Raw genomic sequence first — 14,496 nt, 5'->3', positions numbered from 1 at the left:
GTAATCGGATGAAGACTCTTGAAACACCCCGTATATGTATTAAAGCTATAATTCTATGTTAAAGTAATGTTAAAGTGTTAAAAAGTTATGCTAAAATCTTGAATTATTACCTGTGTTTAATTTATGTAGGTATAGCTATTGGGAAGTATTTATCATGCAAGTACCTATTGATGAATTTATGTAAACCATAATATCTAAATAAGTTACATTTTATTAGACTTCCTTTATTGCAAACACGTCCTCTAACCTAACCTAACCTCTAAGATTTGTTTCTATGTATTTGATATTTGATATTGGAATTGTATGATGTGTAGAAGAAGCCAATGTGCAGCCAATAGATACTTATATTTACACACAATTTGACTACTATAGAGCTTACGGCCTTACGGGTACCGCTAATAATGTTATACGGGTATTGCAACAAATTTTTTTCTGAGCAATATTTTAAAACCGAATAATAATCGATTAACGATACTATTGCCCGAAAAAAATATGAAGCAAACCGGTAATATAACAATCTACATAATATACTATAGACCATTGCGCTAGTAAAAAATATCAAATATTCTTTCGCATCCATTATTTATATCCATTACATATAAATAAATACAACAGTTAACTATTCAACAAGTAACAACCGATTTTAATCCTCGGCAATTTTTAGTTCTTCAAATGTACCTACCTATAAAGGGTTACCTAACCTAATGAAGATTTTTTTGAAATTTTTTTTTATCTTCAAAATCTGGGTTTATACAAATTATTATTAGAACATTATCTTAAATTTAAAAATAAATAATCAAGTTGTATTTTTTGTAAAATTCTCATACAAATCGAGGTGTCACATCATTTTCGCGCTTATCGCGCGTTTTTCAAGCTCAAATCGCCGGCTAAAAAAAAATGGTGTGGCTCATCAATTTGTATGATAACACTGCAAGCTTAACAGTGGTTATAGATATTTGTTATTATTTAAAATACATGATTAATTAACGCATTATTTTACATTGTCAACTAATAAAAATGATAAAATAATAACAAAATTAGGGTTAACAAAGTTTTAAATGATCGAATTTACTGACATACATTGATTTGTGTAATTTAGATGTATAAGTAATAAAATATGGCAACTTTTATACGTAATGCCTATTATAAAATATTGACTGTGATTTTTACATAAAGAACATTAGTTGATATGATTATGGCTGAGTTTAATACTTGATATTGAACAACACTTTAAATTTGTTTTTAAGATTTAAGTTTTTAATTTAAATTTTGAACAATGGAGTTCATTAACATTGAATATGCAGAAAGAACACGTTTGTGCCAAATAATTAAATAATAGAGATGAACTTTTAATGAGAATTAATAATGCAGCTGATATCATTCGTCAAACACCAAATTTGTTGGGAAAAACTTGGAATTCATTACATCGTCGGATAGAAAAGTGCATCGAAGTTAACGGGAGTGTCGGGAGTCACATACTCACATTGAACAACTGTCGATAAAAATATGTTTTCAAAATAAAGTGCATTTAATTATTATTATTTTACAATGTAACACAATTAAATGTGTGTCAGTTAATTTGATAATTTAAAACTTTGTTACCCAACCCTAATTTTGTTATTATTTTATCATTTTTATTGGTCGACAATGTAAAATAATACGTTAATTAATTGTGTATGTTAAATGACAACATATAAATATCACCACTGTTTATCTTGTAGTGTTCTCATATAAATTGATGTGCCACATAATTTTTTTTTTAGTCGGCGATTCGAGCGTGAAAAACGCGCGACAATCGCGAAAATGATGTGACACCTCGATTTGTATGAGAATTTTGCAAAATATATAACTTGACCATTTATTTTTACATTTAAGATAATATTCTAAAAATAAATTGTATAAACCCAGATTTTGAAGATAAAAAAAAAATTTCAAAAAAATCTTCATTGGGCTACTGATTACGTATATATACTAGTTACCTCATCCATTTTAGAAACACCCTGTATATTTATGTATATTAGGTGGATTATAAACTAGGTAACTAACTATTGACGTTTATTGTATAACAATTTTTTTTTATTTAATTTGAAAAAAGCTATAATATATTAATTATATACTATAAATAGTTTTTATTAATACAAATTTTATAAAAAATATACTGAAATATAGAATAATATTACAATAGTGATTTATTTAATTGTGATTATATATTTATGTACCTACTAATAATGTGTATTAGATTATAAGCTATTATTGACGTTCATATTCATTGTATTCCAATCAAAATAATGTATATGCTATTGAATAACATAAATGCTAGGATGTTATTTGGCGAAGTTGGTCTATCAACCATGAATATTTTGTGATCATGCCCTTGTCATTCCATATTGTTACCATACCAAGGGCAGGCTACACACCTTTTGTTGTCCATGAATGGTGAATGAATAACAAATACTTAAAATACAAAATGATAATAATTAATAACGGCCGGCCAGTGTTAATGGCCAAAAATCAGTCACTCTAAAACCATGGTTTTTAAAAAGTCTCACAACTGGTATAACGTGATATTGACACTTGAAAGTAGGCCCATGTAATTTTTAATGAGAAACTTCTTTACGAAGGGTATATAGCGAAAAAAAAGAGCGTGACCGTTACGGTGGGTTCGATTTCAGTCCGGAAACCAGCTTTTTTGCATTTTTTTTCTGATATACATAATATATTCTACGCATCAGGTGGAGTTGAGCTTACTTTTTGTTACATAATATTCCGTTCTATTTGTTATGCTTGGGGTAAAAAAAAATCGATCTCAATAATATACTAACTTGCTAAAATTATAATTTTTATTTGTTATTATGAAACAGTTGATAATACTTTCCTATAATAAAAATCTTTTTTATTTAGAATATGTTTATAATAACAGATAAATAACACCATAAGCTAAACTGAAATACCTATAGCCTAGGTAAGTGATAATTGATAACACAACATTCTTTCTTCTATAAAATCTGCCATTAACTTTTTTTTCAACTTCATTTGTGCTCATGCCTCATGGGTGATAGGTTTACGGTAGAACGTTGCGACAGTCTCTTATTAACCATATTAAGTTCATAATATCATTGATAGTACCGATCCATATCTGTGATTATAATTTATTGTAAAATTATGAATATTGCTATGACGATTGATTATCATTTAACAAATAATAATTTTACACTCAACGATCAAATCAAAAAATATTTTTTTTAAAAGTCATTAATATTTTATTTTACTTTTATCTTTGATTAATTTTAAAGTACCTATCTCTATAATAATTCAGTAATTATATAGACTATAGAGTATACGCTAAATCAGTAAACTGGAGTATAGTGGTGTTAGTGTATCCATAGTGATAGACCGCATACCGTGTATGTATTATAGTATGGGAAACTTTCTAACATCAAATAAAAATTGTTCATCAAAAAATAGGTCACCTTCCTGTTTTATTATTTTTAAGTATTTGAAAAGTAGTTTTATATGATCCCAGTTCTGGTTGGAATAAGATACGTGTATAAGCTTACTCAAACAAATACGTATTTCTTAATGACATTAATCGCATATTGGTGATAGCGATAAATTGATATATGATATAAATCGTATAATTAACTACCAATGTTATCTTCACATACATTTTAATGACTTACAAACTGCTCGATCGAATTTAGATTTAGATATATCAACATTTTCAGTAAAATTATTCACCGATTGGTTTTCATTTGATTTCGCAACCAAGAAATTACTACAATATGACGTCATAGATACGTTCATGGCTTGGATTTTTTTATAGGGAGCTACATTTATGCAATGTTATAAACATTAACTAAACGAGAATTTGATATTTGGTTGTACGCTGTATCCGGATCTGTAGTAAATCCTAACAACAACTAAACTAACAACGAGTTTCATTCGAAACCATTAAAAATAACGAACAAATTGTATATTATTATGTTTATCGTCGCCATCGTTTCTACACGTCAGTTAATCGTACTACTCTCTGCATGGTTTCTATTGGTAACAGGTATCGAATACATACGTGTAGATTAATTTTTTCTTGAAAAATGTCGGTCCAAAATAGCATATGACGCGCGTTTCACCTGTCAGCAACGCGGCGGATCAATGGTTTTCCATAAAAATTCTGCAGATGACAAGTGCTCGGAAGACCAATCCAATGATATCCGCACAATGTTCAACAGTCGTTCGCTACTGTTATGTCGTCTTACCATCGCCGCCATTATTATTTCCAGCGTCGGGGCAACCACCGATAGCGACGCCCAAAGACGCCAAAATCGTCTGATGCCCAGGTTTTTGAACGGACATTACGTGACATGGCCGGCCAAGGGCGACCGCGACGGGACGACGTCATATTGCGACGCAGACGGTCCGCCGCCGCCGAAGCCGCCGCCGCACATTTATTACGTGCCCGACAACGTGGTTTTCACCCGTATGCAAATGGCCGGAGACAGGGCGTTTATCGTGTCCCCAAGATATAAGTACGTCGATATTAATTGATAATATTATTGTTGTCGGTACGTCGTGTGTTATCGAGAGAATGCGCAGAGTATATCATTACCTATATACCCATAAGGAATTTGGTCGAGAAGAATGTTTGTACAACCGCGCACCAACACACGACCGCGGTTACCTACGAGTAGGTCACCTGCAGCAATTCTACATTTAGGTCTGATTTAATATGACTTTTCATCATTGTTTAACGATGTTTTAAAGTAAATAATATTCATTGGTATTGCAATCATAAATCAAAAAATAACGACGCATTGTTATCTGTCCACAATAATATTATTATGGAGGACTAGTATAAGACTGTCATAATAAAATATACTATAGATAAATTATAGGTTACATTTTTTTCATTCGATTGTTACACGTTTATAGTATAGCTAGGTATGCTTATGTGCCATAACCACCTAATCAAATCGTAATTTTCAACCATTACCTATACTTAAAATGGAAACCAATGTTTACACTTAGGTATGGTATATTTTTATTACTTGTAGATTAAATGGTACTACATTTATTTTACATTCAAGTAGGTACGTGGTACACATATTATTTTAAATCAACCACACATTTTGTATTTATGTATATTTGTGGCTATGACTGTTTTCCGAAATGTAAAGAGTACTGCATTTCGCTTAAAGATTTTGATAAGAATAATCATTAACATCCATATTATAATATTTTAAAAATAATGTGTGTTTTAAATTTGTTATAGGTAGGTACCCGTGTATAGTACCTACATAATACACGTGTACATGCAGGACCACATAGGGGGTGGACTTAGCAGGGTGGCGATGTGGAAATTACCGACTGGACCTATGCGAATTGAGCTGATTTCATATATTAAGGCTGATTTTTTTTGGGTGTTATTTAATAATAACTATAGATAGTGTAGAGATTATATCATACTACATTGTAGTTTCCCGGAGATTTATAGACCCGTCCATGGCAATAAGTTCAATATATATTATACACTATACAGTATATACACGTATTTTATTATATTAAACAAACACGTACAACTGTAAAATTTGTCATATCATATAAGTCGAAATACCGGCCATATTACCATAATATAATAAACAATGAAAATAATGCAATATAAAGATTGAATTAGACAAAGTAGATGGTCGCATGATGAGAAATATTAAATGATACCTATCGAATTTTAGACTTGAATTCATGAAAAAATTTCCACTTGATGAATTTCATTCCATATTTTACAGAGTATAAAATAAATGGATTTCATTTCAAGATAATAGTACGTGATTAATTATAATCACTGATAAGTTTTTCGTGAAAAGGTCGAGTTCATTAAATGGATTCTGTAAAATCCTTAAAATGGTTTTTGTTAAAATTATGATCATCTTACTATCTGATAGTAGGTACTATTAAATGTTTAATTATTATCTATTTAAATGTATATATACATTGTATTTATTTAAAGAACTTATTTTAATAACAGTAATTACACTATGTGTTAATTTTAATAATTTGTAATTATGTTTAATATTAAAACAAATTACAAACACACTTTGATTATCTACTTTACTTTAAGCCTTGTAATAAGCTTATAAAGTTTACCCTAACCTTTACTAAACTTTTAATTTATTTATTCGGGAATTACGGACGAAAATGTTCTTATATTAAATATTAATTGCAAAGTAAGCTGAGATATTTAACATTTTGTTATCTATTTATAATATTAAAATATGTAAATACATAATAAATTACTCATTCTCATATAAACCAAACGATATTTTTAAAAAAAATATTTAAAAACTAAATTGTAGCTAATGTATTTTTTTATTTTTTATTTTAAATTGCTATTGTCATAAGGTAGATTTTCTTATAAATTTATTTATACACGATTAACAAATACGAAAATATATAAACAGTTTAAAGATATTAAAATGTTTCAACTAAAGTGGTGGTAAAGATGAATTTGATGGTGGTGAAGATATACTCACGGGAAGCTCTAATTGAGCGGTTTAGCTAGTGGTTCCAGAAGCTTAAATTTTTCTCTTTCCGGTATATATACCTATGTGCAACATAGGGTGAAATATATTATACTCATTGTGTACCTATATTTGTATTTATATCTTTATAGGAATATACCTATATTATTTCCATAAATTGTTTTTGTGTTTTATTGATAATACCAATAATCGTAGGTGCTGTGTTATTAATGGTTTTATGATTTTCACAAATTTATAACAGTCTAGATTTAGAATCTGGTTACATTGATTATCTATTTATTCTATTTATTCTATTCTGAAGCATGTGTTTAATATTTATTATTATATAGGTATAGATAAACATTTCAAAAAGACAAACAATAGTAAATACCATTTCGTATTATGATATTCCGAATTAATAATTATTATCAGTCATAAATAATAATGTACAATGAACCTAAATAATATTATACAGTTATAGGATTATACTACTCTGTATTAGAGTATAATTAATTTTATTGTCTTATATGAGTAACAGTAATGAAATATAGATTATAATTTTTTGAATGCCTTGCACAATTTAAAATATTATTTTATGCGGTACAGGCCAGGTGTACCGTTTACTCTAGGTTATGTTCCATTAACTGATTGTCCGTCAACTTCTTCGGTTTCAAACAACAGTTTGAATACCGAATACAAACGCAATAACGATGATGGTTATCATCCGGTAACGCCATATCCATCACTCTATGCACATTGTCAATTTACCAAGCAATCAACTCAGTATAAAATCGAAGAAAGTTCGTGTGATAGTGAATGTCTTGTGAACGTAGTAGACGTGTACTTGGGTCCAGATGGCATACTGTGGATTCTTGATATTGGCATTGCCAATACGTTACCGTCACCTGATAGTGCTACCAAACCAAAAAAATACAATGACCCAAAGGTTTTGGGTATTGATGTAACCACTGGTATTGTAAGTATATAACATACAATAATAGGTACATTATGTATTGTAAAAATAATAAATTCAAAAATATTTGATCAAACAATATTTTTATAAGATTAAGGAAATATATGTTTGAAGGATCCATAATTATTTTCAAATATTTTGTATTTTTTGATATAAAATAAACTAAGAACAAATTATTTAACTTAAGAATAGAAACGTATAGAAAATACACACCTATGATTATTATGTTGGAATAATGTGGCTAAAAGACGAATAACCATAGATACTTGAAATTTATGAACATTTTAATTTCGCTGTCCTGAAAAGTAGTAAAGCTTTCAGTTACCCCTTTTGTCTTTTGTCCAGTCGAAAATATGTTTGACGTCAATCACTAGACAACCTCATTAATATTGTGTACAGCGTACAGACAACATTGTGATGAGTGTTACACTACAATGAGTAAACTTCGTTATTTATTTTACAGACAGTACACAAGATAATGCTCGGAACGCTATTGAAACCCATACCCGACCGTGAAGATAAGTTAAAGATAATAGCTCGATCGCTGTGCTCCATCGTTGTAGAATACGACGACAACAGTGACAAAGACACCGTGGCGGGCAAGTCTAGAACGCAGAAAAGGACGAGAACAGGCGACAGCGGTACGACGAAGAAAGTTATGAGAGTCAAACGGTCAACGCAGGATAAATGGGAAGACGGCGGCAGCGGAATCCACGGCGATCGTGGAAACAAATGCGACGTCGGCGGTAACGGTGTCAACAGTAACATACGCAGTAATGATAATGGCGACGGTAGTGGTAGATGTAATAGGAAGTGCAGCAGATCTAGTGAAGATGATCCTCCAGCCGTCCGCAATCGCCGACATTCGAATGACACGCCAAGTGCGAACAAACCGAAACCGGTGGCGGTATACGTGGGCGACGCATGCACCCACGACAAGTACAAAGGTCTGATCGTGGTGTGGCTGGTGGACGAATGCCGCGGGATCCGCGTGATCCTGCCGGCGTCCGTTTCGGCTACAGAGGACGATGACAGCTGTGACGGCGATCTGGACCCGAGCCGGAACACTCTGCACATGGCGCTATTGGACGACTTCGGTGGTCGGCAAAGGCAGCGACACCTGTACTTCACGTACGGCCGAAACCCGGACGCGTTCCGGATCCCGGTGACTGCATTTCGGGACCACGGCACGACTAGAAAATCCGTCGATTTGAAGTTGACCAGTTGCCCGTCGACCGGCAGCAACCAGTGCGTGACGAACGTGGGCCGGAAACCGATCAGTGGCGGCGGCAGCGTTGGTAGGCCTTTGGTTCCAGTCGATTCGGCGTACGGTGTGCAGTGGTACTTCCGAGATCCCGCGGCCATTCGCCGATCAGACTTGTACGTCTGGGACGCCCGCCGGAGGTTTCACTCAGAATACTTCGACCTGGTCGTGCGCGGCCACGTGACGAGGGTGGCGAGCGTCCAGCACAGTGGTCGTTCGTGCGTCACCAGTGTCTGCGGGTTGCCACCGGACACGAGATATAGAAGAGACACCGGATGTGGGAAGGAAATGGGCCGCGGAAAGGACGCGGAACATGGAAAGGAAACGGGCCGTGGAAAGGACAAGGGACACGGGAAGGACAAGGGACGCGGGAAAGGCACGGGACGCGGGAAGGACACGGGATGTGGGACAGATTATGGCTGCAACGACGACGACGACGATCCGTGCGAAAGTTGTAACAGCGCCAGCGATGCGTTGATCAAAAACGGGACGGACGGCGGTCTCAAACGTCCCAGTGGTGGTCGACTGTCCCCGGGCTGCATGGAAATAACGTCCGTTGATTACGCGAGCACCAAACCGACGGGTGCAGCCAAGGATGGTTACGTCCTGTGGGCGTTACACTCCAACATTCAGGATTGGGTGCATGGCCAGACTGGACGTTTTGGTATGACCGCGTTGCTGTGTCCGATCGTGTGCAATACCGCGGGCGATTAATATTATATTCCTTACATTTAGTATTTATATTATTATTATTGTTATTACTATGATTATAAAACTAAAAAGATCTATTTAGTTTTTTTTATAATATTATGTTATTTATTATCTGCTGCTAATTATGTGTGCGGTAAGTACAAATTTCCGTATGACTACAGTACGACACATAGTGCTTACTTGTTTAGCATGGAAATGTATAAGTGTATATATTTTATGAATGCATTATTTTATTATATTTTACTTATGTTCAGGAAAAGTGGGTAAAGTTCAAGTTGCAAGAAATCGTATTGAAAAATAATATTCCCCTTCCCCCTTTTTTTTTAATCAATTTTCTTTTGTCAGATCTTCCTAGCGGTATATGTCTCGAAATCTCTCTCGATTTTAAGGTCAATTACATGTGAAAGATATAGATCTTTCACCGTCATTATTACTAAATGAGTTGATTATTTTTTGAAAAACTATTTTTTTTTTAATGTGTAGACTTATGTATAAGAAATTAATTGAACAAGGTATCTTAAACAATCATAGGCATGCAAAGATTCCGGTTCTAGGTACAACTTGAGATAATCAATCATACCCAATTCCTATTGTTTTATAATATTATAAGCTTGCTCAAGACGCAATTTTATTATTTTATTCTAGAATAAAATTTTCTGTTTTAGAAAATATTTTTTACGAAATAATACGTAAATATATCATTAAACAATAAATTAAGAGAAAGTAAAATACACAAAATTGTTCAAAAATTAATAAATAATAACAATAATAATAATATGTATATAAGTACTTAATTTTCTGTAAAATGAAGTGATAGACTTTAATTTTTCTTCTGATAAGTACCACCTATCCATAATACTAATGAGCAATCATTTGAAGATTTTTAAAAAATAACAACAAAGAGGGAGAGTTAAAAATTTGTTGTGCGGTGCACGCAAATTTAAATTCAAATTATTATGATTTTAAAAAGTTTCTCTCTTATAATCAGATTTTCTGAATTTTTGTCATTCTTATAATTTTCTATTTTCCATACTGGTCGTATACTTTTTTCTGTTATGAAAAAATATATTTTTATCTTTATTGTTTTTCGTTAAAATTTGTGTTCCATATTTAGCGATATTATAGAAAATATTACTTTACCTAATAATACAAGCATACCAACGTTTTTATGATATAAATGTATAACCATTTATATTCTCAGCTAACGCGAGTAATACCTAACTGTAGGTAATAACCATTACGTCATTATATATAGGTACAATTATATTATACAGCTATCCCTTTTATAATTGATTAGTACAGCCGATTGGCTATCAAAAAATGTGTGTGCTGAATTTGCTATAATAATAAATCATGCATTTTTTTTTATTTAAGAATGTATGGTGCATAATATCTTATGTAAATCGAGTGCAAGTGAGGCTACTAGCACATGCTCTTTTCAAACTTACTGTTAGGTATATTCAGTAGTAAGCTAAACTAGTTATTTTAAAGACGAGTTGTTCCGTGGCATAACGGAAAATATGAGAGGCGCAAGAAACTCTCAAAACAACGCTAAGGGTGTCTGGAAGTACCTACGCATACTTCGTAATATATGTCAACAACCTGATAACTACGTTTTTAGCTGGCAAAATAAAATTATTGAAAAAATGTCATTATTCCAAATCCGCTAGCGTTTACTGCGTGTCGTATTTTTATTTTTTAGTAAACTTATATTTATCATTGTGCTGAAAATTTGGTTTATTAAAAAAGTTCTAAATAATATTGTAAATGTAAAATTAAAATATCGATATACGACTTGCTTGCACGTATGAAATTATGTTCATAAGTTAGAATGTAATTTAGAACATATGTTAGAAGGCGCTGACAAAACATGAAATCGTTACTGGCTGACCAACTTATATAGTGCATTGAATAAATTATTTTTGTGATGTCAATTGGCTAATAATTTATAAACGACCAAAAAAAATTAATATTCAGTCAAAAGCTAGAAAATGTTTTGCGATGTTCCTAAGTTGCTGATACTGGAAAAAAAAATTGAGCTTAAATCTACTATACTTTTTATGAGCATTGTATTCTTATATAGTTGTATGTATGCCGTAAAATTTCGTCAAAATCCCGAAAATGTGCAAATTATTTTGTTGTTGAATATTCATACATAAGAAAATTTGTAATACAACTATACAAGGTTTCATCCAAGAAATATTATAATTACAAAATTATAAGAACAAAAGTTGATCGTAATTCAACAAATATGTTTTGGTTGGGGTCTAAAGTTTAAATTTTGGCAAAATTGGATATCTATGCATAAAATAATGATTTTAGCTTTTTTGTTGTAATTCAAAAAGTATTAATTGTACAAACTTGAAAGATTACACTGTTGCTTAAATTATAATTTTATACACCTACTCAATGAAATGTTCAATCTATTTATATTTATTTTAAACTATTTATAGACATTTATTATTTTAATGTGGTATTTTTATATGCATTTAAAGTTGAAATGTTAACGAAATTCGTAAAATTTTCAAATTAATATTCTATACCAGTTTAAAAATGTATACAATTTTCAACTTCACATTTTTAAAGCTAAGGATAGAGCATTTCGAACATGATTCCTCATAAGTTGTAGTTCTTACTGAAATTGAATTTTAAAAAAAAGCTATTACTAATAGTAAAATGAATTACTTTAATAGCAATATAAAAAAAATATCATAAAATATACTTAGTAATACAGCAATTACAGGCTGGCTTGCCGTCTTCTCTCAGAATCGTCTATCGTATGGTATCGCTATGATTTTAATTTAAAATATCCATTATTACGTTGACCTAAGCAATACCTTGACATCAACCATCAGCAGACACAATTAGTATTACATACATTATCTACGACAGCGGAGAGGTTACCTATACTAGCCCACTTTTTTTGAAACTCATAAGTTAAATAATGACTAAATATGATATTGATTTTGAAATGTGTGATGATATATTATTAATACAATTGAATTTTAAGTTTTAAGTTTTGTTAATGGATTATTATTATTTCCATAATCTAATATTCTACCTGAAATATCACCATATAGCTAGGTAATCTTAACCCGACATTTTTTTATGACATATTATACAGTAATTTAAGTGCATCTTATTCTAATTTAATATTAATATAAGAATCATTATTTTTATTTTTAAATACGATTTGTACAATTAATATTTTTCATCTATCTTGTTGTATAACTACACTGATATTCTGTACTAGGTATGAATTCATTTATAACACTGTTCCAAGTTGTCTGCTTTTTTTTCAATAATTCATTTCGTCCTGGTCCATAATTGGCTGTGAAATTTTGTTCAGGTTTCCAAAGTCCAGATCTTGAATTGTAACGTCTGTACAATGGTGGATTGTAAGCAGCCATGCAATTTAAATCGTACAGGGAACTCATGTTTTTATTGTAAGCATTGTGGACACCATGTTCACGGAATAAATTAATTGGCATTCCCTAAATGTATATTATATACATATTATGTATACTTATTTAACATTCGGTAAATAAATATTTTTACATTTTTTTAATCTTGATTTACGAGTTACATAATTTGCAAAAATTACCAGTGATCTTTCTCTTATATTCCGCATAACACTGTTATCTCGGGTAGGCAAAACACGTTCGTGATAATCTCTTTGATAAGTTGAATTCCAATTACTTTCATTTTTTGACGGGATTGTGCCATATTTATCTTCGTACCAGTTATCAATAAGTACGCTTTTGTTGGCATATACATTCATTTTCCAGCAAATTTTTTTAATGCTATATTGCAAATTTAATTCTTTTTGTCAAAAACAAATTTAAGTTTTTGATTTGTTTTCTTTTTACACTACTATAGTGCTATTGAATAAATAACATTCTTAGAAATATTTATAGTCTTTTATAATAGCCAATATTCTATTGATTTATATATAATATTTTTATATTTTAATGTTGTTTCGATATTAAATTATAATAATTAATTTTGTAAAATAACAATAAGTAAAATAATATAAGTGCATATTAAAAATAAAGTAATATTTTTATTTTTGAACGCGATTAGCCCGATTACAATATTATATGTACAGTTCGAATACCTACATGGCTTCGTTAATACCATATATTTAAAATTTATGAAAAAGATATAAACGCGTATTGCTTACCCAAAAAACTAAGGAATCGTTGGTCCTCGTTGACCAGTTTCATATCATTCCAACAATTGGTCAAATCGTCAAATAACTATAACTATCAAAAGAACGTGGAACGGGAAACTTTTTCGGTCATATTAATTTAAGCTATACATCTAATCAATTATCTATGTCTATCAATGTTAAATAATAATTGATAAAATAAATGGACGTCCGTGAAGTTGGACTTAAGTCCTTGACTTTAACCGATTGACTCTAGTCTCCAAACCCATGTCTATATTTTTCAACTAATTTCCAACTATTTTAAAAACACATATTAAAAATTACAACTATATACTTTCGCCCCAATCGAGGGTTTTTTTTCGGGAGGCCAACTTCACGCGTCACTAGACATCAATAATTATCCAGATAAAATAACACAATATAGTGCAATGTTTTAGCCGAAAAGATGAAAATACCCATATTCTTTTGCTGAAACTTCCTCGATTCTGTTTTCAAATTTCCTATAGTACAATCATCACGTGACAAATTATTATTTTTGTTCATAAGTCATAACATTGATATTGAATTTGCATATCTACACAATCTTTAACGCAATTAATATTCTGGTTAATTCATCTTTTATGCGAAAATGCATGTGTATTGTTTATCGTAATATTTGCATGATATGTAGGTATTCTCTTTTGAAATAACATCTTTAAAACGTAGCTCATACAATTTACAATCTCGAACGCTTACGTGTGGTAATGAAATGTGAATCTATGCCAAGTATCCAGATAAAATAACGCACAGAATATATAATATTCAGCTGTTACAATAATATTTAGACAAAAATACAAAAATATGAACAACAGATATGCAATATATA

The 14,496-nt window shown here is 31.2% G+C and overlaps 1 protein-coding gene across 1 annotated transcript; it reads right to left on the bottom strand.

Moving 5' to 3' along the window:
- Window positions 1-12,675: 12,675 nt before the first annotated feature.
- Window positions 12,676-13,241, bottom strand: LOC132938536 (uncharacterized). The gene is made up of 2 exons (XM_061005428.1): window positions 13,065-13,241; window positions 12,676-12,954 (listed from the first exon to the last, which is right to left on the bottom strand). Exons 1-2 carry the CDS (start codon window positions 13,239-13,241, stop codon window positions 12,676-12,678), a joined length of 456 nt encoding a protein of 151 aa, XP_060861411.1.
- Window positions 13,242-14,496: the final 1,255 nt, after the last annotated feature.

This window comes from Metopolophium dirhodum, chromosome 2, assembly GCF_019925205.1.
Source record: "Metopolophium dirhodum isolate CAU chromosome 2, ASM1992520v1, whole genome shotgun sequence".
NCBI classification, from domain to species: domain Eukaryota; kingdom Metazoa; phylum Arthropoda; class Insecta; order Hemiptera; family Aphididae; genus Metopolophium; species Metopolophium dirhodum.
Note: the sequence above shows the minus strand (reverse complement) of the source record. Positions and strands in the feature narration are given on the sequence as shown.

What these genes read in the sequence shown, in the direction of transcription:
- LOC132938536 (XM_061005428.1), bottom strand. Translation starts at nt 13,241, where the DNA reads ATGAATGTATATGCCAACAAAAGCGTACTTATTGATAACTGGTACGAA. An exon ending in ATATAAGAGAAAGATCACTG is followed by an intron (nt 12,955 to 13,064) that starts GTAATTTTTGCA and finishes ATATACATTTAG; the next exon opens with GGAATGCCAATTAATTTATT.